The sequence below is a fragment of the Hippopotamus amphibius genome, chromosome 17, assembly GCF_030028045.1.
Source record: "Hippopotamus amphibius kiboko isolate mHipAmp2 chromosome 17, mHipAmp2.hap2, whole genome shotgun sequence".
Taxonomy (NCBI): Eukaryota; Metazoa; Chordata; class Mammalia; order Artiodactyla; family Hippopotamidae; genus Hippopotamus; species Hippopotamus amphibius.
In genome coordinates this window covers 34,759,662-34,783,757 of record NC_080202.1, presented here as the reverse complement: position 1 = coordinate 34,783,757, position 24,096 = coordinate 34,759,662, and the positions used below count along the sequence as shown (strand labels likewise).

The 24,096-nt window shown below is 39.6% G+C and overlaps 2 protein-coding genes across 21 annotated transcripts in view; one reads left to right on the top strand and one right to left on the bottom strand.

Moving 5' to 3' along the window:
• The window catches only part of MBTD1 (mbt domain containing 1), a 66,905-nt gene extending 63,224 nt beyond the window's left edge, over positions 1 to 3,681 (bottom strand). For 6 of the 19 annotated variants that reach the window (XM_057715485.1, XM_057715492.1, XM_057715497.1 and 3 more), the window contains exons 1-2: positions 3,014 to 3,274; positions 2,339 to 2,402 (exon numbers count right to left, since the gene is read on the bottom strand). Coding sequence is in view for 1 of the 19 variants with exons in the window: in XM_057715491.1 (XP_057571474.1) it covers positions 3,014 to 3,034 (21 nt within the window). In the remaining 18 variants the exon portion in view is untranslated. Of the gene's footprint in view, positions 1 to 2,338; positions 2,403 to 3,013; positions 3,276 to 3,297 lie in introns of those variants that run through there. The other 13 variants (XR_009049983.1, XR_009049982.1, XM_057715493.1 and 10 more) reach the window with 6 other exon arrangements.
• Positions 3,682 to 3,766: 85 nt separating this feature from the next.
• UTP18 (UTP18 small subunit processome component) overlaps positions 3,767 to 24,096 on the top strand; it is a 49,971-nt gene continuing 29,641 nt past the window's right edge. Inside the window, exons 1-5 of one of the 2 annotated variants that reach the window (XM_057715504.1) lie at positions 3,767 to 4,105; positions 5,722 to 5,834; positions 7,753 to 7,851; positions 16,582 to 16,649; positions 21,528 to 21,616. In XM_057715504.1, coding sequence (XP_057571487.1) covers positions 3,767 to 4,105; positions 5,722 to 5,834; positions 7,753 to 7,851; positions 16,582 to 16,649; positions 21,528 to 21,616 — 708 coding nt within the window. Of the gene's footprint in view, positions 4,106 to 5,721; positions 5,835 to 7,752; positions 7,852 to 16,581; positions 16,650 to 21,500; positions 21,617 to 24,096 lie in introns of both variants that reach the window. The other variant, XM_057715503.1, reaches the window with a different exon arrangement.

Here is a 24,096-nt window from a genome sequence, read left to right as displayed (position 1 = left end):
TGAGGCACAGAATCCTGTCCAACAAGGGCTATGAAGCTACTTAGTGACAACTGAAATGCTAACCTAGTCTGCCAGTGCTCCTCATACCGTATCACTTCATCCCCTCAAATTTAGGGTTTATTCAAATGGGAATTATTTTCTTTCCACCCTTCCTTGTGGGTTGCAGTAAAGTAAGAAGAGAAATTCTAAATCTGTGGGGAAAAAAAATTCTAAAAAAAGATTTAAATTTCATGACTAAGTCAAACAATCCGCAATTTTTGTATAAAATTAAAAGTAGCCTTGGACAGTTAATACCCTAGTGTTAGGAGGCATATCCTAGTTTAACTATCATCAACTCCTTCCTCTTCTACCATCCCGAGTTTTTTACCTTTCTTTTGGATCTGAAACTCTGAAAGTAATGATACATTTTAATTAGCTTACCTTAACATGAGACATATGAGAAAGTTAAATCTTATTTTAGCAAACATTTTAAAGATGAAAAATTGAGAAACAAGGAACAACCAAAAGAACAGTGACTTGTCTAATTTTAGGATATGGTCACTCAAACCACTGAGAACTCTTGGCTTTTAGTAATCTAGTGGTTTAGTATTTATAACATTAATATGTTGTCTTCATTTCTAAGCTATAGTTTTACCTTCCTTTGACCACTATGTCACATTTTTAAATTGTTCTGTTTTAATTTCCAATGTAACTGAGGTTTTGAAGCCTCTGAAGAGCTAAGAAGGTTCCGACACTAATTAAATCAACATATAACCAGCCATAAAAATATACAGTAGCGTCTTCTTCAAAAATAAAACCAGTCATTCCTGTCTAGTATGTTTAGAATGCAAACGTCTCCAAAGTCAGTCAACTTAAGTCATGACAGTTCACATTTAAAGTGAACAGGAACTTGGGAACTCCACATTAGTAAAAACTCTCAAGACAGAATTACGCAGCTCCATTAACTTTTATCAGTATCTAGTATTCATTCCCATGTTAACTTTCAGTGACTAGACTTAGAGAAAATATATGTCAAAGTGTGTATAACATTTAAAATTGGACAATTAAAAAATATGGCTCAACATTAGATACTTATGAACAGTTAGATACTTATTCAAGACAGTTTTTGCCATCTGTAAGGCACCCAGAAGCTTGGAGTATCGGATTCTATATAAACAGAAGCCACTTGTTATTCAGAGAAGGAGGTGGTGCAAAAAAAGACAGCTATTTTCTTTCTAAACACTCACTGCTGTTGAGGTAAACAAACGAAAAAAAAAATACAGATTAAGCACACTAGAGCAAAGCAACAGTCTCCAAGTTATAAAAGTGGGAGAGAAAAAAATTTCTGTGCTGTAACATTTTAAACAGGAGACTGGGAGTTTAAAGTGAAATTTATTCTCTGGCTTTTATACCAGATTCATTACTTCTACATTTTATGTTATGTCTTGACTCCCACTTTACCATATTAGGAAGAGGAAAACATGTGCCCCCAAGATTCCTATGCCAATAAAACTACTTTTGGAAGCAGCATAGCTCACCAAATGAAGGAGAGTATTAGAAAAATGCTAAGTGACAACAGCAGGACCGAACTATCTAAACCACCCAGTGATAACCACTGGTGCATACTAATATAAAGAGCATGAAAAACACTGCAAACTCTAGGCAAATATTACAGTGTTGCAAAAATTTCAAACCTCATTAAAAGCTAGAAAAGAAAAAAGAGAAAGTATTGTGAAGGAGGGGCCCTGAGAAGGAAGCCCAGCTTGAAAGAAAAACAGGCCAAAGGAGGAGATTGGGGGGGAGGGGGGGGAGTACAGTGCTTCTTATCATCCCTCTACCAGGAGATGCTTCTAACAGTTTCCGTACTATCTCCAAGAGGCAATTTTATGCATCCTTAGGGAAAGTGATTTAGGCAACACGAAATGTGCTTTGAAACAGGATCCTGAAATTTCTAACTTTAAAAAGATGCACTAGTGAGAGGAAAAAAAACCATGAAATCCCCAGATCCTATTTCCCAAGCTTCCTATAGAAAAATATCAACCATTCTCAGGCATATAAACTTTGAACTGACCCAGCAAAGTTTTCAGCCGGCCCTCAGTATCTTTCAAGCCCTCCTTCCCCCACTTTCCTGCTGTTCTTTCCTGGCACACAAAATATAGGCCAATGAGCAGTGGGTGGGTGAGGAGGATGTGAAAGAAGATTTGAGAAGTAAAAAGGGAATCCACTTAACAAGGACATGAATGAGTTTAAAGAGTCTAATAAGGGCAGGCAAACAACAATCAGAACTGAACAGAAAGGGCTTTCCTGGGCAGTAGCAAGCGCTGTTTGTAGGGATTTAAGCAGAGGCCGGACTACCTACCACTTGTCAGAGAGGCTGCACAGGGCACGGCTGCTTTGGGTGACCTCTAATGTCTCTTCCGACTCTGAAATGTTAGGATTCTTATTTCACAAAAGAGAACGCAATAATCATAAAAACCCACCGACTTAGAACCCTATAACAGGCAGCCCAGGCGGCTGCTTCCCAAACACCACTCCCACCTCTCGCTCCCACACGTGCCCACCCCGCCCCCTTTCAATTTTTCCACCTCCACGTGCGAAACGCCTCGCGGCACCCACCCCACAGCGGAGAGGCGCCTGCCCCTGCAAAGCACCAAAACTCTGCCCCCCTGGGAGAAGTGAGGACTCTACTCCCCGACTCTGGGCGGCCGAAAAAGGAAGTCTCAAATCCAGCCTTTCTCCCCTAGCCAGAGCTGAAGGGGGAGGGGTGCGGAACGAAGAGAATAACTTTCTTCTAAAATTCTTCTTCCAGAAAGTGAAGGGGACAGAGAGAACCCTGACGAGTCCGGGGCTGAGGGAGTGGGGGGAGGGGAACCCCCGAATCGTTTAACGGCCGGCAGGGGAGGGGGGCTCCGGAGGTGGAGGGGGCGTGGGATGGAAACGCAAGCTCAGGGGGCTGCAGGGGTTCCTGGGGTCGGGGAGCTGCGGGCGTCCCCCCCACCTGGCACACAAAGCAGCTGCCGCGCTCGGCTCTCACCAGATCCTTTGTGTTTTCCATCAGGGCCTCATGGGTAGGGGTTGTCCGTGCTCCCCGGGCCCGCGGCGCCCCCTCCCGAGCTGGGGGCAGGCGCCTCTCCCCGGGACTACGGCGACTATGGGGGGGCCCCCGCTGGGCCCAGGCCGGTGGCGGCTGCAGCAGCCCCCGGATTTCCCCCCTTTAACTCGGGTGGCCCCAGGATATCAACAACATTAGCATAGCCCTCCCTCCCCAGCGCGCCTGCGCTGTGACCCGCGCCCCGATTGGCCCACTTCCCTACATACCCTCCTCTCTCTCTTCCAGCGTGGGACCCTCTGCAGGCTCCGTACTCCACGGACCGTACCAAGACGAAGGGGTGGAGAAGGCAATTGGGCTCGAGTGGTTAAAAAGTCAGACGAGTAGAAATTTCAGCTTGTCATCCCAGTTTATACCCCGGCTTTCTTGCGCTCCTTTCAATCAATTGCAGCTGCGAAGTTGTGCTGGAAAAAAATTTCCACTCCAGTCACGCCGCTTCCCCCTCCACCCGGAAGATTGGTCCTCTCGGAGGAACTCCCACACGGGGAGGGGCTCGTGAGGGGAGTGGGCGTTACACAAGGGCGGGAGGGGCGGAAAACAGTGTTGGTCACGTGCTCACAGGCGGTGCCGCCTCCTTCCGGCCCCCTGCGGCTTAAGCCGGGGCGGAAAGCGAGGGGCCTCGGCGCACGCGCAGTGAGGTTCCAACGTGAGCACCCGCGTTTTCTCTCAAACCCAGCGATGCCGCCGGAACGCAGGAGCCGAGCAAGACCGGAGCGGAGAGCGGGAGCGAGACCAGACCGGAAGACCCTAATGAGGCCGGACCGAAGAGCCGGAGCGGGGCCGGGCGGACAGCCCCGGAAGGCTGCTCCTTCATCCCAGCGGAAATCGCCGGCCCGGCCGCGCGAGGCGGCCACTGCGATCGCAGTCGCGGCGGAGGAGGAAAGACGGCTCCGACAGCGGAACCGCCTGATGTTGGAGGAGGAAAAGCCGGCCGTGGAGCGGTACTTGGAGGAGCTGGTCTTCGGGGATGTGGAGGACGACGAGGACGCGCTGCTGCGGCGTCTGCGGGGCCCGCAGGTGAGGGAGGCAGCGGCCCCGCGGCCTGGGCGCTAGGTGGGCGGTGAGCCTCCGGGGGCGGAGCCTGGGCGACCTGTGGCGCCGCTGAGCTCTCAGGTGGGAGGGGACCGCGAATGCGGGTGCAAGGGGTGCCAGACTGAAAGGCCCGAGAGGGCGGAGACCGCCCCTTTCTCCGCCCCCTTGGGTGGTGCTGAGCGTCATATCGAGCAGGTGCTCCATGCATATTCGTTTAGCCAACTGTAATTGTGAGCATTTTTCGCGGCTCAGCCCCACTATTTTCTCCCCAGATTCAGTGTTTCTTACCTCTTGGTCTTTCGATCGTCTGCCTCAATACTTTGCCGTGATTCAGGGGTTCCACTTCGTTTGTGGAATCAGAATTCGGGGGCACAGGCCTGGGAGTCTGTTTTAACAATCCCGTGAAATGATTGATTAGCCAGCTTTTCAGAGTGACCGTGTATTTGTCTATTAAACAAATATTTGTGAGCCAGTTTGGCATCAGATACTTTTCCTGGCAGTGAAAACCCTGCATGATTGATTGATTATAATTTTTTTGCATGTTTTGCTTTTTATTTATTTATTTTTTAATCATATGCCTGGCTTTTCTTCCAAGATAGGGAGTCCCAGGCATTTTCCAGGCACTGGAGGAGAAACAGCAATGGACGAACACTGACAAAAATCCCTGCCTTCTTGGAGCTTAGTTACTTAGTGGCAGAGGCAGAAGATAAAATTCAAGTATGTCAGTGAAGTGCTGAAGGAAAAAAAAGAAATAAAGGCGTTCAAGAAAGGGAGATAAAAATGTGTAGAGGGGGGCCTGTGAAATTTTACATAGGGTTGTCAAGCAAAGCCTTACTGAGAATTACTCAGTTTGATAAATGAGTGCAGACCTAGCAAGTATCCGTTGATTGCCAGAACCTCCTTTTGGGTGCTTATGAGAGAGGTTGCACAATCTGGTTGGAAGATAGAGAAATACTCCTGGAAAAATGCCGAAGCATGTGACAGTTTCCTAGTCAAGAATAGTGACAGTTTGTGAGGTGGAGTTTGTTGGGCTTTGAAGGATCATAGGCCAGTAATAGATCAAGTAGAAATCATTTGTACGCTTCTATTGTGTGGTTTTGGGAAAGCTAAAGCTCACGTTAGGGGAAATTTTATGGTCTACATTTAAATTTGATTATATAGCATAAAGTTTCTTAAGGAGGTAGAGGGTCAAGAACAGTTAAGAAAAGTGGAGAGGAATTATGTCTAAGAATATGAAATATAATTTAATTATGACATTCAGTCATTTTATCTTTGGTGTTAGTCTGTCTCTGGTCCCATGATTTCTGTAGTTCTTCGATGTTCCCTGCTCCTTTTTTCATGTCAGTTTACCTTGTTGTCTTTCTTGGTCTTTTCCTTTTAGCAAGTTGACTGTTCCATCTTATCTCACCCGTCCAGTGGGTGGTGCCATTCTCTAATCTCTTCATTTTCTGTTCTGACTCCAGCATTTGCTGTGGTAGCATTTTCCCATAATTTGATCAGAGGGCCATAAAAACAAAGCATTCTACAAGCCATGTAACTACAAAGTCTGCCACCATGGGGTATGAAAGACTTAGTGCTTGTGGGCATTTTATCTTCTCTAGGTTCAAGTACAGGAAGACTCGGGTGACTCAGAAGTGGAGAATGAAGCAAAAGATAATTTTCCACCTCAGAAGAAGCCAGTTTGGTTGGATGAAGAAGATGAAGAGGAGGAGATGTAGGTTGCCTAATTTTTCTTCTGGAATCCCTCTGGATACTTCAAAAGTTATTTTGCAGGTTTTAAGAAAGTTCTCTTTCTGAATATGTGATTATGTGAAGACTTGAAATATACTGAAAAATATAGCAAAGATCGTTCATAATCCCTTCACCGAGGGAGAACAACTTTAACATCTTGGCGTACATCTCTCCCTCTCTCTTCTGTGCTGTATAGAAAAGCTAAAAGAGCAGTGTTTGGGGTCAGACCTGAGTTTGCCTCCTAATTTGGCCAGATTTTAACTGACCACTGGCAAGTTTAGAACCTACCTTTTCTCATTTGTGAAATGGAGATAATAGTAACTGTATCAGAAAGCTTCTTGGGATTAAATAATGTATGTAGATGTCTAAAATTGAGAAAAGGCTAAAAAATTAGCCAGCATGCACAATATGTACTTTGATAGATGAGCATGTATTTTATTGCAAGCAGTTCTCCCTGATTAAAAAAACAACCTTTATAAACATTTTAAAGTGTTTATATAGTCCATTATATATGGATGTATTATAGTGCATTGTATGATTTAAGCATATACATAGCTGTTGTTGAATAAATGTTTTTCCTTTTAATAAATTGATGTTGAGATGAGCATCTTTATGCATAAACTTTTTTCTACTTAAAATTATTTAAGAAAGATTCTTTGAGGTGGAATAATTTAATCAAAGAGCAGACATTTTTAAGGTTCTTAATGTATACTGCCAGGCTGAACCTGAGGTTCTACCAATTTACCTTTCCATTGGAAAGTGTCCATTTCACTCTATTTTAAAAGCAATGATTTCTCTTTTTTCAGACATTGTCAGTTTAATGGGTGGGAAATATCTACTTGTGTTGAGAAAACATTTTTTTATTAGTCATTGGTATTTCTTAAAAGTAGTCTATTATGTCTTTGTTTATTTGCCTATTGGAAATTCTTTCATTTTGTTTTTTATTTTTAAAATAAAAATTGTATGTATTTAAGGTGTGCAACGTGATAATTTGCTATACATAAACATAGTGAGAAGTTATTGCAGTCAAGTGAATTCTATTTCTTCAACTGGTTACTATTTTTATTTTTGTTATTAACTGCAGTCATACTGCACATTAGCTCTTGTTCTACATAACTGCGGCTTTGTACTCTGACCAACATCTCCCTCTTTCCTCTACCTCCTCACCCCTGGTAATCATCATTCTACTCTTTGCTTCTATGTATTACACTTTTCACATTCCACATATAAATCAGATCATGCAGTATTTTTCTTCCATGCTTGTTTTGTTTCACTTAGCATAACATTCTTCAGGTTCATCCATGTTGCTGCAGATGACAGAATGAGACTATTAATGAATTTAGTATATCAGCTCCTTACATATTGAGAATTTCAAACCTCTGTATGTCAGATTTATTGCACATTATCTTCTAGCTTTTTGTTTGCCTTTAAGTTTGTTTTAATTTCTGATATACAGAAGATTTTAATGTTTATATGAAGTCTATGACTTTTCCTTTTTTTTTTTTTTTTCTGTTGTTTTTAATAGTAAAAAGTTCTTCAGAGAGAGAAATATTTGCCTGTATTTTTCCTTCATAGCTTTTTAAGGTTTGGGTTTTGTTTTCCATTTTTTTTTTTTTTTTTTGTATTTAACTCTGGTTTACGTGGAATTTATTTTGGTGAATGGCATAAGCTGTGTCTAAATAAGTCATTATGAATTTGAAATAGCTCTTCAAAGGGTAAACTAGATGATCTGAAATATTGGAGATTCCTTTTAGTCTCAAGAAGAATGGAGAATGTGCATTTGAGATGTTCCACATCTTACAAATCTTAACCTATATTGTTTGCTCAAAATACTAAAGACAACAGCTATTTATGTTGATTCTTTAAGTATTTAAAGCATGCTGTTTTCTGTTTTTTTATAGGGTAGACATGATGAACAATCGTTTTCGGAAAGATATGATGAAAAATGCCAGTGAAAATAAACTTTCAAAAGATGAGCTTCAAAAGAGACTTAAAGAAGAGTAAGTGTTCTTTTTCATATGATTTGCCAAGAGGTATTTATAACCAGTACTTTATTTGGACTTGCTCAGTCTTTGGCTGTAATAGCTTCTTGGGTAGTCATAGATTTCCATTTTGAATTGTAAAAGCATTGTTCTTGGCAGACATGATTAAATTTTAGTATGGGGTGGCAGACGGGGAGTACAGGTACAAAAAATTTTGGAAAAAACTTGTAATCCCACCATCCAAATATAATCGTTGATATTATTGTTTGCTTGCTTGTTCATTGATATGTGGTAAATCATCTCTATTCCACAACTTTTAGGCTCTTTCAGTGGAACAGAACTGGGAAATATATATTTTAAAATACTGATTTTATATTGATACTTTTAATTCAAACTTACAGATCTTTAAGAAATATTTTAAAACATTTTTATTTTTGTACTGAGAATATTTTTTTATGTTCCTAGGGATTCATTATCACTAGTTTTTGAAAGTGGGTTTATTGAGGTATAATTTACATATATTGAAATTCACCCTTTTAAAGTATTGTTCTATAAATTTTGTTAAGCACGTACAGTCACATAAGCACTACAACAATTAACATATGGAATCAAGATATGGAATCAAGATATAGAATGTTGCTTTCACGCAGAGTTCTCTTAAACCCCTTGGTAGTCAGCCCTCTCTGTTCATCTTCTAATCCCTTTAGCCCCTGACAGGCACTGACCCATTTTCTGTCCTTGAAGGTTTGCCTTTTCCAGAATGTCCTATAAATACAGTAATATAATATGTAGTCTTTTCAATCTGTTAAACCCATTTAGTGAATTTATTATTTCAGCTGTTTTCCACCTTGAGAAGATCTTTTCAGTTAGACATTTTGTTTTGTTGTTAAATTCCTATTTTCCCTTTTACTGTGTTCATACTTCTTTTAAATACTTGAATATATTTGTATTAGCTGTTTTACTTTGTTCTATTTTTCATTAATTTTTTTTATAATTTTAAGGATTTGCTTTACATTTCTTTTTAAGAAATTTTATTAAGATACAGATAACATACAATAAACTGCATATATTTAAAGTGTACAATTTGGTATTTTTTTCTTATTAGTAATGTATATATGGTAATCCCAGTCTCCCAATACATCCCCACCAACCCTCCCTCCTTACCCCACTTGGTGTCCATGTGTTTGTTCTCTACATCCATGTGTATTTCTGTTTTTCCATATTCCACATATGTGTGTTATTATATGATATTTGTTTTTCTCTTTCTGACTCACTTCACTCTGTATGACAGTCTCTAGGTCCATCCATGTCTCTACAAATGTCCCAGTTTCATTGCTTTTTACAGCTGAGTAATATTCCATTGTATATATATACTACATCTTTTTTATCCATTCATCTGTTGATGGACATTTAGGTTGCTTTCATGTCCTGGCTATTGTAAATGGTGCTGCAGTGAACATTGGAGTGCGTGTGTCTTTTTGAATTATTGTTTTCTCTGGGTATGTCCCCAGCAGTGGGATTGCTGGGTCATATGGTAGTTCTCTTTTTAGTTTTACAAGGAACCTCCATACTGTTCTCCATAGTGGCTGTATCAATTTACATTCCCACCAACAGTGCAAGAGCATTCCCTTTTCTCCACACCCTCTCCAGAATTTACTGTTTGTAGATTTTCTGATGATGCCCATTTTAACCAGTGTGAGGTGATACCTCATTGTCTTTTTGATTGGCATTTCTCTAATAATTAGAGATGTTGAGCAGCTTTTCATGTGCCTCTTGGCCATCCATATGTCTTCTTTGGAGAAATGCCTATTTAGGTCTTCTGCCCATTTTTGGATTGGGTTGTTTGTTTTTTTGATATTGAGCTGGATGAACTGTTCATATATTTTGGAAATTAATCCTTTGTCTGTTGATTCATTTGCAAATATTTTCTCCCATTCTGAGGGTTGTCTTTTCATCTTGCTTATAGTTTCCTTTTCTGTGCAGAAGCTTTGAAGTTTCATTAGGTCCCACTTATTTATTTTTGTTTTAATTTCCAGTATTCTATGGGATGGATCAAGAAAGATCTTGCTGTTATTTACGTCGAAGAGTGTCCTTCCTATGTTTTCCTCTAGGAGTTTGATAGTGTCTGGCCTTACATTTAGGTCTTTAATCCATTTGGAGTTTATTTTTGTGTATGGTGTTAGGAAGTGCTCTAATTTCATTATTTTACATGCAGCTGTCCGGTTTCCCAGCACCACTTATTGAAGAGGCTGTCTTTTCTCCACTGTATATCCTTGGCTCTTTTGTCATAGATTAGTTGACCATAGTTTATCTCTGGGCTTTCTGTCCTGTTCCATTGATGTATATTTCTGTTTTTCTGCCGATACCATACTGTCTTGATCACTGTAGCCTTGTAGTATAGCCTGAAGTCAGGAAGCCTGATTCCACCAACTCCATCTTTCCTTCTAAGAATTGTTTTGGCTATTCGGGGTCTTTTGTGTTTCCATACAAATAGTAAAATTTCTTGTTCTCGTTCTGGGAAAAATGCCATTGGTAATTTGATAAGGATTGGATTGAATCTGTAAATTGCTATGGGTCGTATAGTCATTTTCACAATGTTGATTCTTCCAGTCCAAGAACATGGTATATCTCTCCATCTGTTTGTGTCTTCTTTGATTTCTTTCATTAGTGTCTTATAATTTTCTGAGTACAGGTCTTTTACCTCCTTGGTTAGGTTTATTCCTAGGTATTTTATTCTTTTTGTTGCGATAGTGAATGAGACTATTTCCTTAATTTCTCTTTCTGATCTTTCTTTGTTAGTGTATAGGAATGCAAGAGATTTCTGTGTGTTAATTTTGTATCCTGCAACTTTACTAAATTCATTGATTAGCTCAAGTAGTTTTCTGGTGGCATCTTTAGGATTTTCAATGTATAGTATCATGTCATCTGCGAACAGTGACAGTTGTACTTCTTTTCCAATTTGGATTCCTTTTATTTCTTTCTCTTCTCTGATTGCTGTGGCAAGGACTTCCAAAACTATGTTGAATAGTAGTGGTGAGAGTGATCATCCTTGTCTTTTTCCTGATCTTAGAGGGAATGCTTCCAGTTTTTCACCATTGAGAATGATGTTTGCTGTGGGTTTGTTGTATATGGCCTTTATTATGTTGAGGTAGATTCCCTCTATGCCCACCTTCTGGAGAGTTTTTATCATAAATGGGTGTTGAATTTTGTCAAAAGCTTTTTCTGCATCTGTGGACATAATCATGTGGTTTTTATCCTTCAATTTGTTAATATGGTGTATCACATTGATTGATTTGTGTATATTGAAGAATCCTTGCATTCCAGGGATAAACCCCGCTTGATCATGGTGGATGATCCTTTTAATGTGTTGTTGGATTCTGTTGGCTAGTATTTTGTTGAGGATTTTTGCATCTAAATTCATCAGTGATATTGGTCTGTAATTTTCTTTTTTTTTTGTAGTATCTTTGTCTGGTTTTGGTATCAGGGTGATGGTGGCCTCATAAAATGAGTTTGGGAGTGTTTCTTCCTCTGCAATATTTTGGAAGAGCTTGAGAAGGATGGGTGTTAGCTCTTCTCTAAATGTTTGTTAAAATTCACCTGTGAATCCATTTGGTCCTGGACTTTTGTTTGTTGGGAGATTTTCAATCCCAGTTTCAATTTCATTACTTGTGATTGGTCTGTTCATATTTTCTATTTCTTCCTGATTCAGTCTCGGAAGGTTAATCCTTTCAAAGAATCTGTCCATTTCCTCCAGGTTGTCCATTTTATCGGCATGTAGTTGCTTGTAGTCGTCTCTTATGGTGCTTTTTATTTCTGCAGTGTCCATTGTAACTTCTCCTGTTTCACTTCTAATTTTATTGATTTGAGTCCTCTCCCTCTTTTTCTTGATGAGTCTTGCTAGAGGTTTATTGATTTTATTTATCTTCTCAAAGAACCGGCTTTTAGTTTTATTGATATTTGCTATTGGTTTCTTTGTTTCTATTTCATTTATTTCTGCTCTGATCTTTATGATATCTCTCCTTCTACAGACTTTGGGTTTTGTTTGGTCTTTCTCTAGTTTCTTTAGGTGTAAGTTTAGACTGTTTATTTGGGATTTTTCTTGTTTCTTGAGGTAGGATTGTATTGCTATAAACTTCCCTCTTAGAACTGCTTTTGCTACATCCCATAGGTTTTGGATCGTTGTGTTTTCATTGTCATTTGTCTCTAGGTATTTTTTGATTTCCTCTTTGATTTCTTCAGTGATCTCTTGGTTATTTAGTAGCTTATTGCTTAGTCCACGTGTTTGTGTGTTTTTTTGTTTTTTTTTTAAATTTATTTATTTTTTTTTGGTGGGTACACCAAGTTCAATCATCTGTTTTTATACACATATCCCCATATTCCCTCCCCCCCATGTGTTTGTGTTTTTTACAATTTTTTTTTCTGTGATTGATTCCTAATCTCATAGCACTGTGGTCAGAAAAGATGCTTGATACGATTTCAATTTTCTTAAATTTACCAAGGCTTGATTTGTGACCCAAAATGTGATCTGTCCTGGAGAATGTTCCATGTGCACTGGAGAAGAATGTGTAATCTGCTGTTTTTGGATGTAATGTCCTATAGATATCTATTAAATCCAGCTGACTTATTGTGTGATTTAAAGCTTGTGTGTCCTTATTAATTTTCTGTGTGGATGATCTGTCCATTGGTGTAAGTGGGGTGTTAAAGTCCCCCACTATTATTGTGTTACTGTTGATTTCCTCTTTCATAGCTGTTAGCGTTTGCCTTATGTATTGAGCTGCTCCTGTATTGGGTACATATATATTTACAATTGTTATCTCTTCTTCTTGGATGGATCCCTCAGTCTTTATGTAGTGTCCTTTCTTGTCTCTTGTAACATTTTTTATTTTAAAATCTATTTTATCTGATATGAGAATCGCTATTCCAGCTTTCTTTTTTTTTTGGAATACCTTTTTCCATCCCCTCACTTTCAGTCTATGTGTGTCCCTAGGTCTGAAGTGGGTCTCTTGTAGACAGCATATATATGGGTCTTCTTTTTGTATCCATTCCGCCAGTCTGTGTCTTTTGGTTGGTGCACTTAGTCCATTTACTTTCAAGGTAATTATCGATATGTATGTTCCTATTACCATTTTCTTAATTGTTTTGTTTTTGTTTCTGTAGGTCCTTTTCTTCTCTTATGTTTCCCCCTTAGAGAAGTTCCTTTAGCATTTGTTGTAAGGCTGGTTTGGTGGTGCTGAATTCTTTTCACTGTTGCTTGTCTCTAATGCTTTTGATTTCTCCATCGAATCTGAATGAGATCCTTGCTGGGTAGAGTATTCTTGGTGGTAGATTCTTCCCTTTAAACATACCGTGCCACTCCCTTCTGGCTTGCAGAGTTTCTGCTGAGAAATCAGCTGTTAACCTTATGGGAGTTCCCTTGTATGTTATTTGTCGTTTTTCCCTTGTTGCTTTTAATAACTTCTCTCTGTCTTTAATTTTTGTCCAGTTGACTGCTGTGTGTCTCAGCATGTTTCTCCTTGGGTTTATCCTGCCTGGGACTCTCTGTGCTTCTTGGACTTGGGTAGCTGTTTCCTTTCCCATGTTAGGGAAGTTTTCAACTATAATCTCTTCCAGTATTTTCTCAGGTCCTTTCTCTCTTCTCCTTCTGGGACCCCTGTAATGTGAATGTTGGTGCATTTAACATTGTCCCAGAGGTCTCTTAGGCTGTCTTTAGTTCTTTTCATTCTTTTTTCTTTATTCTTTTCCACATCAGTGATTATCACCATTCTGTCTTCCAGGTCACTTATTGGCCCTTCTGCCTCAGTTAATCTGCTATTGGTTCCTTCTAGTGTATTTTTCATTTCAGTTATTGTGTTGCTTATCTCTGTTTGTTTGTTCTTTAATTCTTCTAAGTCTTCGGTAAACTTTTCTTGCAACTTTTTGATCTTTGCATCCAGTCTTTTTTCAAAGTCCTGGATCATCATCGCGATCATTATTTTGAATTCTTTTTCTGGAAGGGTACCTATCTCCTCTTCATTTAATTGTTTTTGTGGTGTTTTATCTTGTCCCTTCATCTGGTACAAAGTCCTCTGCATTTTCATTTTCTCTATCTTTCTGTGGCTGTGATTTTCAGTTCCACAGAGTGAAATACTGCTGAAACTGCTTGATGCTGCTGTCTGCCCTCTTGTAGAGGAAGCTATCTAGGAGACTTGTGTGTCCTTTCTGATGGGAGGGACTGATGGTGGGTTGGGTTGGGTGGGCGGAGCTCAGTAAAACTTTAATCTGCGCATCTGCCAATGGGTGGGCCTGTGTTCACACCTTGTTGTTTGTTTGGCCTGAGGCTACTTAGCACTGGAGCTTACAGGCTCTTTGGTGGAGCTAATGGCGGACTCTGGGAGGGCTCACAGCAATGAGCACTTCCCAGAACCGCTGCCACCAGTGTCCCTGTCCCCTTGGTGATCCACAGCTGCCTGCCACCTCTGTAGGCAGCCCTCCAACACCAGCAGGTAGGTCTGGTTTACTTTCCTATGGGGTCACTGCTCCTTCCCCTGGGTCCTGGTGAGCACACTTTTTTGTGTGCCCTCCAAGAGTGGAGTCTCGGATTCCCCCAGTCCTGTGGAAGTCTTGCAGTCTAATCCTGCTAGTTTTCAAAGTCTGATTCTCTTGAGATTCCTCCTCCCATTGCTGGAACTCCAGGTTGGGAAGCCTGATGTGGGGCTCAGAATCCTCACTTTAGTTCATGGACTTCGTGGTATAGCTGTTCTGCAGTTTGTAAGTCACCCACCCAGCATTTGTGGGATTTGATTTTAATGTGATTGCACCCCTGCTACCATCTAATTGTGGCTTCTCCTTTGTCTCTGGATGTGGGGTGTCTTTTTTGGTGAGTTCCAGTGTCTTTCTGTTGATAATTTTTCAGCAGTTATTTGTAATTCCGGTGTTCTTGGAAGAGGGAGTGAGCGCGTGTCCTCCTACTCTGCCATCTTGAACCGTGTGCTATTTTTCATTAATTTTTATTTCGGTATAGTTGCTTTACAGTGTTGTATTAGTTTCTTCTGTACAGCAAAGTGAATCAGCTATACGTATACATATATTCCCTCTTTTTTGGATTTCCTTCCCATTTAGGTCACCATAGAGCATTGAGTAGAGTTCCCTGTGATATACAGTAGGTTCTCATTAGTTATCTATATTATACATGGTAGTGTATATATGTCAATCCCAATCTCCCAATTCATCCCACCTTCCAGTTTCCCCCTTAGTGTCCATATGTTTGTTCTCTACCTCTGTGTCTCTATATCCGCCTTGCAGATAAGTTCATCTGTATCATTTTTCTAGATTCCACATAAAAGCAATATTATACAGTATTTGTTTTTCTCTTTCTGACTTACTTCACTCTATTTCAGTCTCTAGGTCCATTCACGTCCCTGCAAGTGACACGATTTTGTTCCTTTTTATGTGTGTTAGCTATTTTAAAGTCCTTGTGTGCTAATTCTGTCAAGTCTGTCATTTCGGTTTCTGTTCACTGCTTTTTCTTTTGCTTATGGCTCATGTTTTTCTGCTTCTCTGTGTATCTAGTAATTTTGATTGGATTCTGGGCAGTGTGGATGTTGTGCAGTGTCTGGATTTTGTTTTTTGCTTTTAATTTGTGTTGAACTTTGTCTTGACAGTCAGTTGGCTTGGAAATCACTTTGATCCTTTCAGGATTTATTTTTAGCTTTCTTCTAGAGTAGCATTTATTCTAGGCTGATATAGCCCCATTATTAAGGTATAACCTTTCTGGGATCTCTGTTGAATGCCCCTAGTGTTCAGTAAGGACCCTTTCTCTGACTGGTTAAACTCAAATGTCTGAGCTTTGGTTCTGTGCCACTTATAGCCCCCTAGTAGTTCTTTGCTTGACCTCATGGAGTTTCATCCTATGAGTGTGCAGCTTAGTATTTAGAAGAAGTGTCTGTGGACCCCTGTGCAGATTGCTGGAGCTCTTTTCTTCCTTCTCTACAGTTGACTGCCCCTCAAATTCCTGTTGTCTCAGCCTCTTTCAAGTCTGACGTTTTTCTCCTTGTCTCTGTGTCAGGGTCTTATAAAAATGCCTTGAGGGGAAAATCTCAGCATGGCTCACCTTGTTATTTCCCTTCTCTTAGGGATCATAGTCCTATGTTGCTTGTCCGTTTCTGAAAATAGTTTCATGTATTTTGTCCAGTTTTCTAGTTATTTATGGCTAGCGGGCTTAAGTGGACTTGTCTGTGATTCTGCATTAAAAAATTAGAATGATTTCTTTGCAGGCTTCCAAATACCAGCCCTTCAGAATATAACTGTCATGCTTCTCCTGAAGCTTACTTTTTCCAGGGTGAAATGCTCCCATTTTATTCAAAGGATATATGATGAAATTTTGTTTATTTTACCAGTCTGTTTTTTTTTTTTTCAGACGTGTTCTAGTATCTTTTGTGTACTCTGTGTACTATAGCATTGATTTATAACCACAAAGAGATTTCTCTTTCTTTACTTAGCCACCAAATCTGGTAACTATATGTAAATAAGTAACAACAACTATGTATCCTGGTGTCCTGTATCCAGGACTAGTTTAGATGGTTAAAAGTTCGTGAAAGTTAGCAATTTAGGCAGATTGTGGCTATCCTGTGTGAGTAGCCCTTCTGTTCTTAAAGATGATAACTTCTTTGGAAGAGATTATTCATGCTCTGACCTATATTCTTTAAATGTATCAAGCGCTATATAAATACAGTGCTCACTGCAAAATTTTATTTTTATGTTTTTGCTTAGATTCCAGCATGCCATGGGGGGCGTACCTGCCTGGGCAGAGACCAGTAAGCGGAAAATATCTTCAGATGGTGAGTATTGACATCTCTGTTTAAGTTGGTAAATAGATTCCTATTCCTGTTCTGTTATTTTTTGAGGTTTCTCATGAGGCTTGTTAAAAGCTGGTGAAATATATCTTTTTTTTTTTTAATGTCTGGTTTTGAAGTCTGCCATTTCTCCAAGGGGAGCCCTTTTACAATAGTATAAAATGTACTTAATAGCATATTCTTTACCTGTAAAGACAATAATGGATGAATTTTATGATGTTTTTCCTCAACAGAACTATGTTACATTATGGTATAGGATTAAGTTAAAAATAAATAGTAGTGTTATTTCTTGATTCAAAGCCCCTTCCAAAGACATGAGCAGCTGATCCAGCTATCCACTAGGAAATGGGATGTCATTCTAAGGAGCACATGTCAGGTCAGGCCCAGGTGATTACTCACTTTCTAAAAATCTATTTTTCAACCCCAGATTTTAAGTTTGACTTATACCAAAACTGTTTTCTGCTGTTTAGATCTTTGAGTTTAGTTATTATTAATATGAATGGTTTGGCCAAGATCTGATTTGAGTTCTTGGAGTTACAAATTTTAGGCTTGGGACTGACCTTTGAAATCCTTGAGGGACTCTAGAGTGTATCCCCCCATTGTAATGCAGGAGCTCCTTTCTTAGCATCTTTGATATCTGATGAACTTCTGTTTGAATATCATCATCACTTCTCCCTCCCTTCTCCCCACCCATGTTAGTCCTCATGGTATTCAATACTGGGAGCCCTTACAAGGAGCCAGTTGTTTTATATAATTCTGTTAGAAAATGCAGTCTGTTTTTAAGTAGAAACTTACCTTCTGGTTTCAAACCAGATGCTTCTAGAGGTTGAAGGACTCTTAGTGATGTAGCCTAACATTATCCACTACAAGAATCTTTTCTGTAACATCTGTTAGATGATAATTCAGCCTCTGCTTAAATATTTCAAATAATGTTGTGCTCTTTATTAGACTGTTTCTCTTTTCCTCTTCTCTTTGAGAACTAATTGTTGTAATTTTTTACTATTTTGAAATTTAGCTCCCTACACTTTGTAGTCCTACCTTTTGAAGAGATATAATCTTACCTGTTTTTCATATAAAAGTCTTCTGTTGTTTTTTTTAATATATTAATCATCTTGGCCTGTCACTTTTTTTTTTTTTTTGGCTGCGCTGCACAGCGTGCAGGATCTTAGTTCCCTGACCAGGGATCAAACTCATGCCCCCTGCATTGGGAGTGCAGTCTTAACCACTGGACCACCAGGGAAGTCCCATCCTGTCACTTTATTTTTTTACATGACATAATTATAAACCTTGATCACCAGTTTACCCTCCTGGGTGAAATTTAATTTTATTATCCGTTTTAGAATACTGCATTCATAGAACCACAACATTTTAGATCCATGTAATTACAGGTTTATGCTAACATTGAAGCAGAAAATCTCCCAGATCTCAGGGGCTTAATCCAGTAGAATTTTTTTTTCCTGTGAGTACAGTTGGGGTGGTGAGAAGATAGTGCTCTACTTCAGGGACCTGAGTTTATAGAGGTTCTGCCATCTTCAGACTGGTCTTCCAAAGTTGCCCAAGATGTTGACTACCAGTTGACTTATAGGAAAAGAGAGGGAGGCTCACCAAGGGAGGTTTTTATTGGCCTGTTCTGGAAGTGGTACATGATACTTTCACCTACATTTTATTGGCCAGAATTCAGTCATGAGGCCACACCAACTATATGGAATACCAGGAAATACAGTTTGTCTTTGTGCCGGAGAGAGAGGAAATGAATTAGGTCAGCAGTTAGCCAGTCTGTTACTATCTGGGATATGCAAATCTAATACCTTAATTGTACAGATGATGGGAGTAAAGTTCAAAAAGATAAAAGTGATTTGTCCAAGGTATACTTATTGGCAGAGTGGTGACTATAACCCAGCTTCACTGTTATCTCCAACGTGTTATTTGTTATTTTTACCCAGCATGTGGGTTCCCTGACCAGGGATTGAAACTGTGCCCCCTGCAGTGGAAATGCAAAGTCTTAACTACTGGACTGCCTGGGAAATCCCTAGATTGAGTATCTTTAAAAGAGAAGTACTCCCTCCTTTAAACATAACTGTAATGTTATTAACATATGCCTTCAGAAATCAACAGTAATTCCTTAATATCATGGATTGTTTTATTGTTGCTGTTTTGGCAGTTTATTCCCCCTACTCCGCACCCCCTCCCCCCCATCTTTTTAGCTTGCTTTATATTCTGCTTGGTCTTCATAGGTGCTCTTGAATCTTGCTAGATGTCTTTTCTAAGTTTTGGAAATTCTTGCCTGTTATCTCTTCAAGTATTGTTTTTGTTCCGTTCTTTCTTTTCTTCTGGGATACCAATTGCATGTGTGTTAAAAAAATTTTTTTAAAAACATATTCTGTGTTCTTTTCTGGTGAGATCAGGCACATGCAGGGTGGTGTGGCTGTAGACTGTGTTCTTTTCTGTGTTTTCTGTCTTTCTGCTTTCTGTACTTTAGTCTGGATATTTTTTTCTGATCCTTTTTCCAGACCACTAATTCTCTTTTCAGGTAATTTTGATATCCTGTTAAAACCATCCACTGGGGTGTTAATTTTAATTACTGTATTTTTCAGTTGTAGAATTTCCATTTGCTTCTTGTTTTTAAATAGTCTAGTTCTCTGGCTTAATTCTGAGTCTAATCTTTCATTATCTTCAATATGTTAAACATAAATTTTTAATTTTTATTTTCTGTTATTTTTCCTTCCATTTTTATTGAGATATAATTGACATACCGAACTGTATAAGTTTAAGGTGTACAGTGTAATGATTTGACTTACATACATCATGAAAGGATTACCACAATAAGTTCAGTGAACATCCGTCATCTCATATAGATAAAAAATTAAAGAAATAGAAAAGAGGTATTCTTCCTTGTGATGAGAAGTCTTAGGATTTACTGTCTTAACAACTTTCATATATAACATACAGCAGAGTTGTATTTATCATGTTGTACATTATATCCCTAGTACTTATTTATCTTATAACTGGGAGTTTGTACCTTTTTTTTTTTTTTAATTTTACTTTCTTCCCTTTTTTTTTTAATTAATTAATTAATTTATGTATTTTATTGGCTGTGTTGGGTCTTTTTTTTTTTTTTTTTTTGCTGTGCGCGGGCTTTCTTTTTAGTTGCGGTGAGTGGGGGCTACTCTTTGTTGTGGTGTGCAGGCTCCTCGTTGCCGTGGCTTCTCTTGTTGCAGAGCACGAGCTCCAGGCACGTGGGCTTCAGTAGTTGCAGCACTTGGGCTCAATAGTTGTGGCTCACAGGCTCTAAAGCACAGGCTCAACAGTTGTGGTGCATGGGCTTCATTGCTCCGTGGCATGTGGGATCTTCCTGGAGCAGAGATCGAACCCGTGTCCCCTGCTTTGGCAGGCGGATTCTCAACCACTGCGCCACCTAGGAAGCCCCCTTTTTTTTTTTTTTAAATTTTACTTTCTTCCCCCCCTTTTTTTTTTAATTTTACTTTCTTCCCTTTTTTTTTTAAATTTTACTTTCTTCCCTTTTTTTTTATTTTACTTTCTTCCCTTTTTTTTATTTTACTTTTCTTCCCTTTTTTTTTTTTTTAAATTTTACTTTCTTCCCCCCCCTTTTTTTTTTTTTATTTTACTTTCTTCCCTTTTTTTTTTTTTGGCACACGGGCTTAGTTGCTCCGTGGCATGTGGGATCTTCCTGGAGCAGGGATCGAACCCATGTCCTCTGCATTGGCAGGCGGATTCTTAACCACTGCGCCACCTAGGAAGCCCAAGTTTGTACCTTTTGACTGCCTTCATCCAGTTCCCCCTCACCTTACCCCCCCATCTCTTGTAACCACAGACCTGAGGTTTTTCTATGAGTTTTAAACATAATATTTAAAAATTTTATGTCTAATAACTCCATTATCTAGATGTCCTATGAGGATTGTTTGTTTTTCCTTAGATGTTCAGTCAGATTATCTTACGTTGTTATTATTGACCTGGTTATATTTCACTGAGTGGTGGGCATTATATATGAAAAATAGTATTGATTAACTAGAGGTCTAGGACAATGATATCTTTCTCCAGAGAATTTGTATATTTGTTTTTGGGTAGGTGGCTGGGCAAGGAGCCCTAGCAATGCTAGAACATCTTATTTTAGAGAGAGAGCCGTGAGGATTCAAAGCTAGATTTCAGTTCCTGGGAGATTTTTCTCATAATTCTTTGATTTCACCTTTAATTTTATGTGTAGCCTTTTGTGGCAGCAATCCAGAGCTTGGTGGTTTGCCAGAGCCCTTAGGAACCTTAGAGGGATTTTGGTGTTAGTTTTGCCCTCTTAACCCTACAAGTGTTTTAAACACTCTGCTTAGCTTCTCAGCTTTCTTTACTAGCATTGTCAGTTACCTCTAGGGGAAAAGCAGCCTTACTACCTCTCTTTGGAGTTCTGATACACAGTTTGCTGACATTGATCTCTCAGTCAGCTAAAAGTTCCAGTTCTTTTTCCTGTGGGTTGTTAAGCTAGATCTGCTGTTCATCCTGTTGCCAATTTTGCCACAATTATGAGTTTCTCTTTTTAAAATACTGACTCTATTTCATCTTTATTTCATTTCATGTTGTTTTAGTCACTGTAGTGAATGTGTGTCTTTCGTTCCAGAATCAGGCTTTGATTTTAACCATATACATTGAAGTCTTTGTCATCTTTTTCCTCTCCTTGAAATTTATTTTGCTTTTTATATTACTTTTTTTATATTACTTTTATCAGTTGCAGCTTAAATAAAATGATTGAGGTTGGGAGACCGGGAGGGGAGTTGAAGTTTGAAATATAGATGTTTGGGGTAAATAACGGCCATCTCATTGCTTCTAAAGATCAGCCTGTGGGTTTGTTTGCCTTAGATGAAAGTGAAGAGGATGAAGATGATTTGTTGCAAAGGACTGGGAATTTCATATCCACATCAGCTTCTCTTCCTAAAGGAATCTTAAAGGTGAGAATCAGTAAAATTGGGTCAAAGCTAATTACCTCTGAATCCAACATACTTCCCAGTTACAAATGTATGGATTCCTATTCTCTGTGGGATTAAGTGTACTTGCTGTCATTTTGCTTTGGTAAATATTTGTGTTAGGTTTTTTTACCTTTTGCAAAAATGATAAGATTAAATTATGCTCCCAGGAATCTTTTTAGGAATCTTATTTGATTCCTCCTTTCGGATTTCTCATCCCTTCTGTTGGCACCAGCCTAGTTCATGCTGCTGTCATCTCGCCCAGTACTGGGCAACAGCTTCGTGGCTAGACTCTCCACTTCCACTTTACTTCTTCCTAAACCGTTCTTCCTGTAGTAGCCTGAGGGGTCTTCTACAAATAAAATATCATGTCCTGTCACTTTTCATTGCTCTTTGAAAATTTCTGAATTCCGTATCATAGTCATCAGTGCCCTTCACAGAATCTGGCTTCTGCCTATGTCTTCAACTTCATCTCATACCTTTTCCTCTTATTCCTCACTTAGGCCACACAGGCCTTCTTTCTGTTTCTTGCACATGCTGAATCCTTCCTTGCCTCTGAACCTTTGCTCTTGCTCATTCTTTTGTGTGTTCTTCAAGTACTGCCAGTGGCCAACTCATTCTTACCTTTCTGCTCACATGATGCCCTAGAAATGTTTTTCTTGGCCATCTTATCTAAAGTGGCTTACTCTAGTTACTTTCTAACTCATCATTGTGTCTCACTTGTTCATTGTGGTAACCAAGTGCCTACCCAGCACTTGCTTCAGTTAAATATCTGTCAAATGAACAGTTCTCTCTTTGACATAGTTTTCCCCATTATTAAAATGGTAGCATGTGAATTTAGGTGCGGGACAGGGGACCTTATTATGGTAAATTGCTGGACAGAGTGATTCTGTCTCTTCCCACCCTGTGAAGATAACTCATTTAGCTCCTCGTAGGGTAAATTCACCTCCGTTGAAAATGTAGTCACCATAAAAATTTAACTTCAGGGGTTACAAACAAAACATCATATGATACTGTGTTTTTTATATAATTGCATTTTTAATGCAGAGGGGAAAACCTGTAAAAACCAAAAAAACCTGAAAATAGTCCCAGTGATGCATGAGATCATCATTACTTTAAACTAGCAACCATGTACTCTGAGAGGAGAACATAAACAATCCATGCCAACCGTAGAACCATGGGAATGACTACCCAGTGCCTCGTATTTTGTACCATGACTGCAGAAATGGCAGAGTCGGAGTTTTTTTTTTTTTTCTCCCAGTAGCCTAAAAAACACAAATTTATTATCTAATTCTGCAGGTTAGGAGTCTAACATGGGTCTCAGTGGGCTAAAATCAAGGGCTGCATTCCTTTCTGGAGGCTCAGGAGAGTCCCTTTACTTGCTTTGCCACCTGCATTCCTTGGCTTCTGGCCCCCTTCCATCTTCAGAGCCAGCAGTGGTGGGTCAAGTCCTTTTCATCACTAACAGTGCCTTATTCCGCATGTCAGGACTCCTGTGATGATACTGGGCCTACCTGGTTAATCCAGCATAATCTTTCTATTTTATATTTTAAGTGCAGCTGGTTAGCAGTCTTAATTCCATCTGCAACCTCTGTTCCCCCTCTGCTATGTAAGGTAACATATTCGTATGTTCTAGGCATTAGGGTGTGGACATTTGGGGGCATGGGGGGGATGCAGTATTCTGCTTGCTACCACATACCACTTTCACAACTCGGTAGGACTGAGCCACCACCCCTAACTCATTCTTGGTCTCAGTTGCTTCTGGGAGGTGTATGAGCCTTCCTGTTCTTCTCGCTCACAGTCTAGAACACAGCTTCCCAATGGGTCCAGCCAGTTTGCTGTTGCATAAGGCTAATTTTTTCCTGGCCCAGAGTTTTTGTTTGTTTGTTTGTTTGTTTATTTAATTTATTATTTTTTGGGGGGTACACCAAGTTCAATCATCTGTTTTTATACACATATCCCTGTATGCCCTCCCTTCCTTGACTCCCCCCACCTCGAGTCCCCCCCACCCTCCCCGCCCCAGTCCTCTAAGGCATCTTCCATCCTCGAGTTGGACTCCCTTTATTATACAACAACTTCCCACTGACTATCTATTTTACAGTTGGTAGTATATATATGTCTGTGCTACTCTCTCGCTTCGTCTCAGCTTCCCCTTCACCCCCTGCCCCCTCCCAAACCTCGAGTTCTCCAGTCCATTCTCTGTATCTGCGTCCTTGTTCTTGTCACTGAGTTCATCAGTACCATTTTTAGATTCCGTATATGTGAGTTAGCATACAATATTTGTCTTTCTCTTTCTGACTTCACTCTGTATGACAGACTGTAGTTCTATCCACCTCATGACATATAGCTCCATCTCATCCCTTTTTATAGCTAAGTAATATTCCATTGTATGTATATGCCACATCTTCTGTATCCATTCATTTGTTGATGGGCATTTAGGTTGCTTCCATGTCCTGGCTATTGTA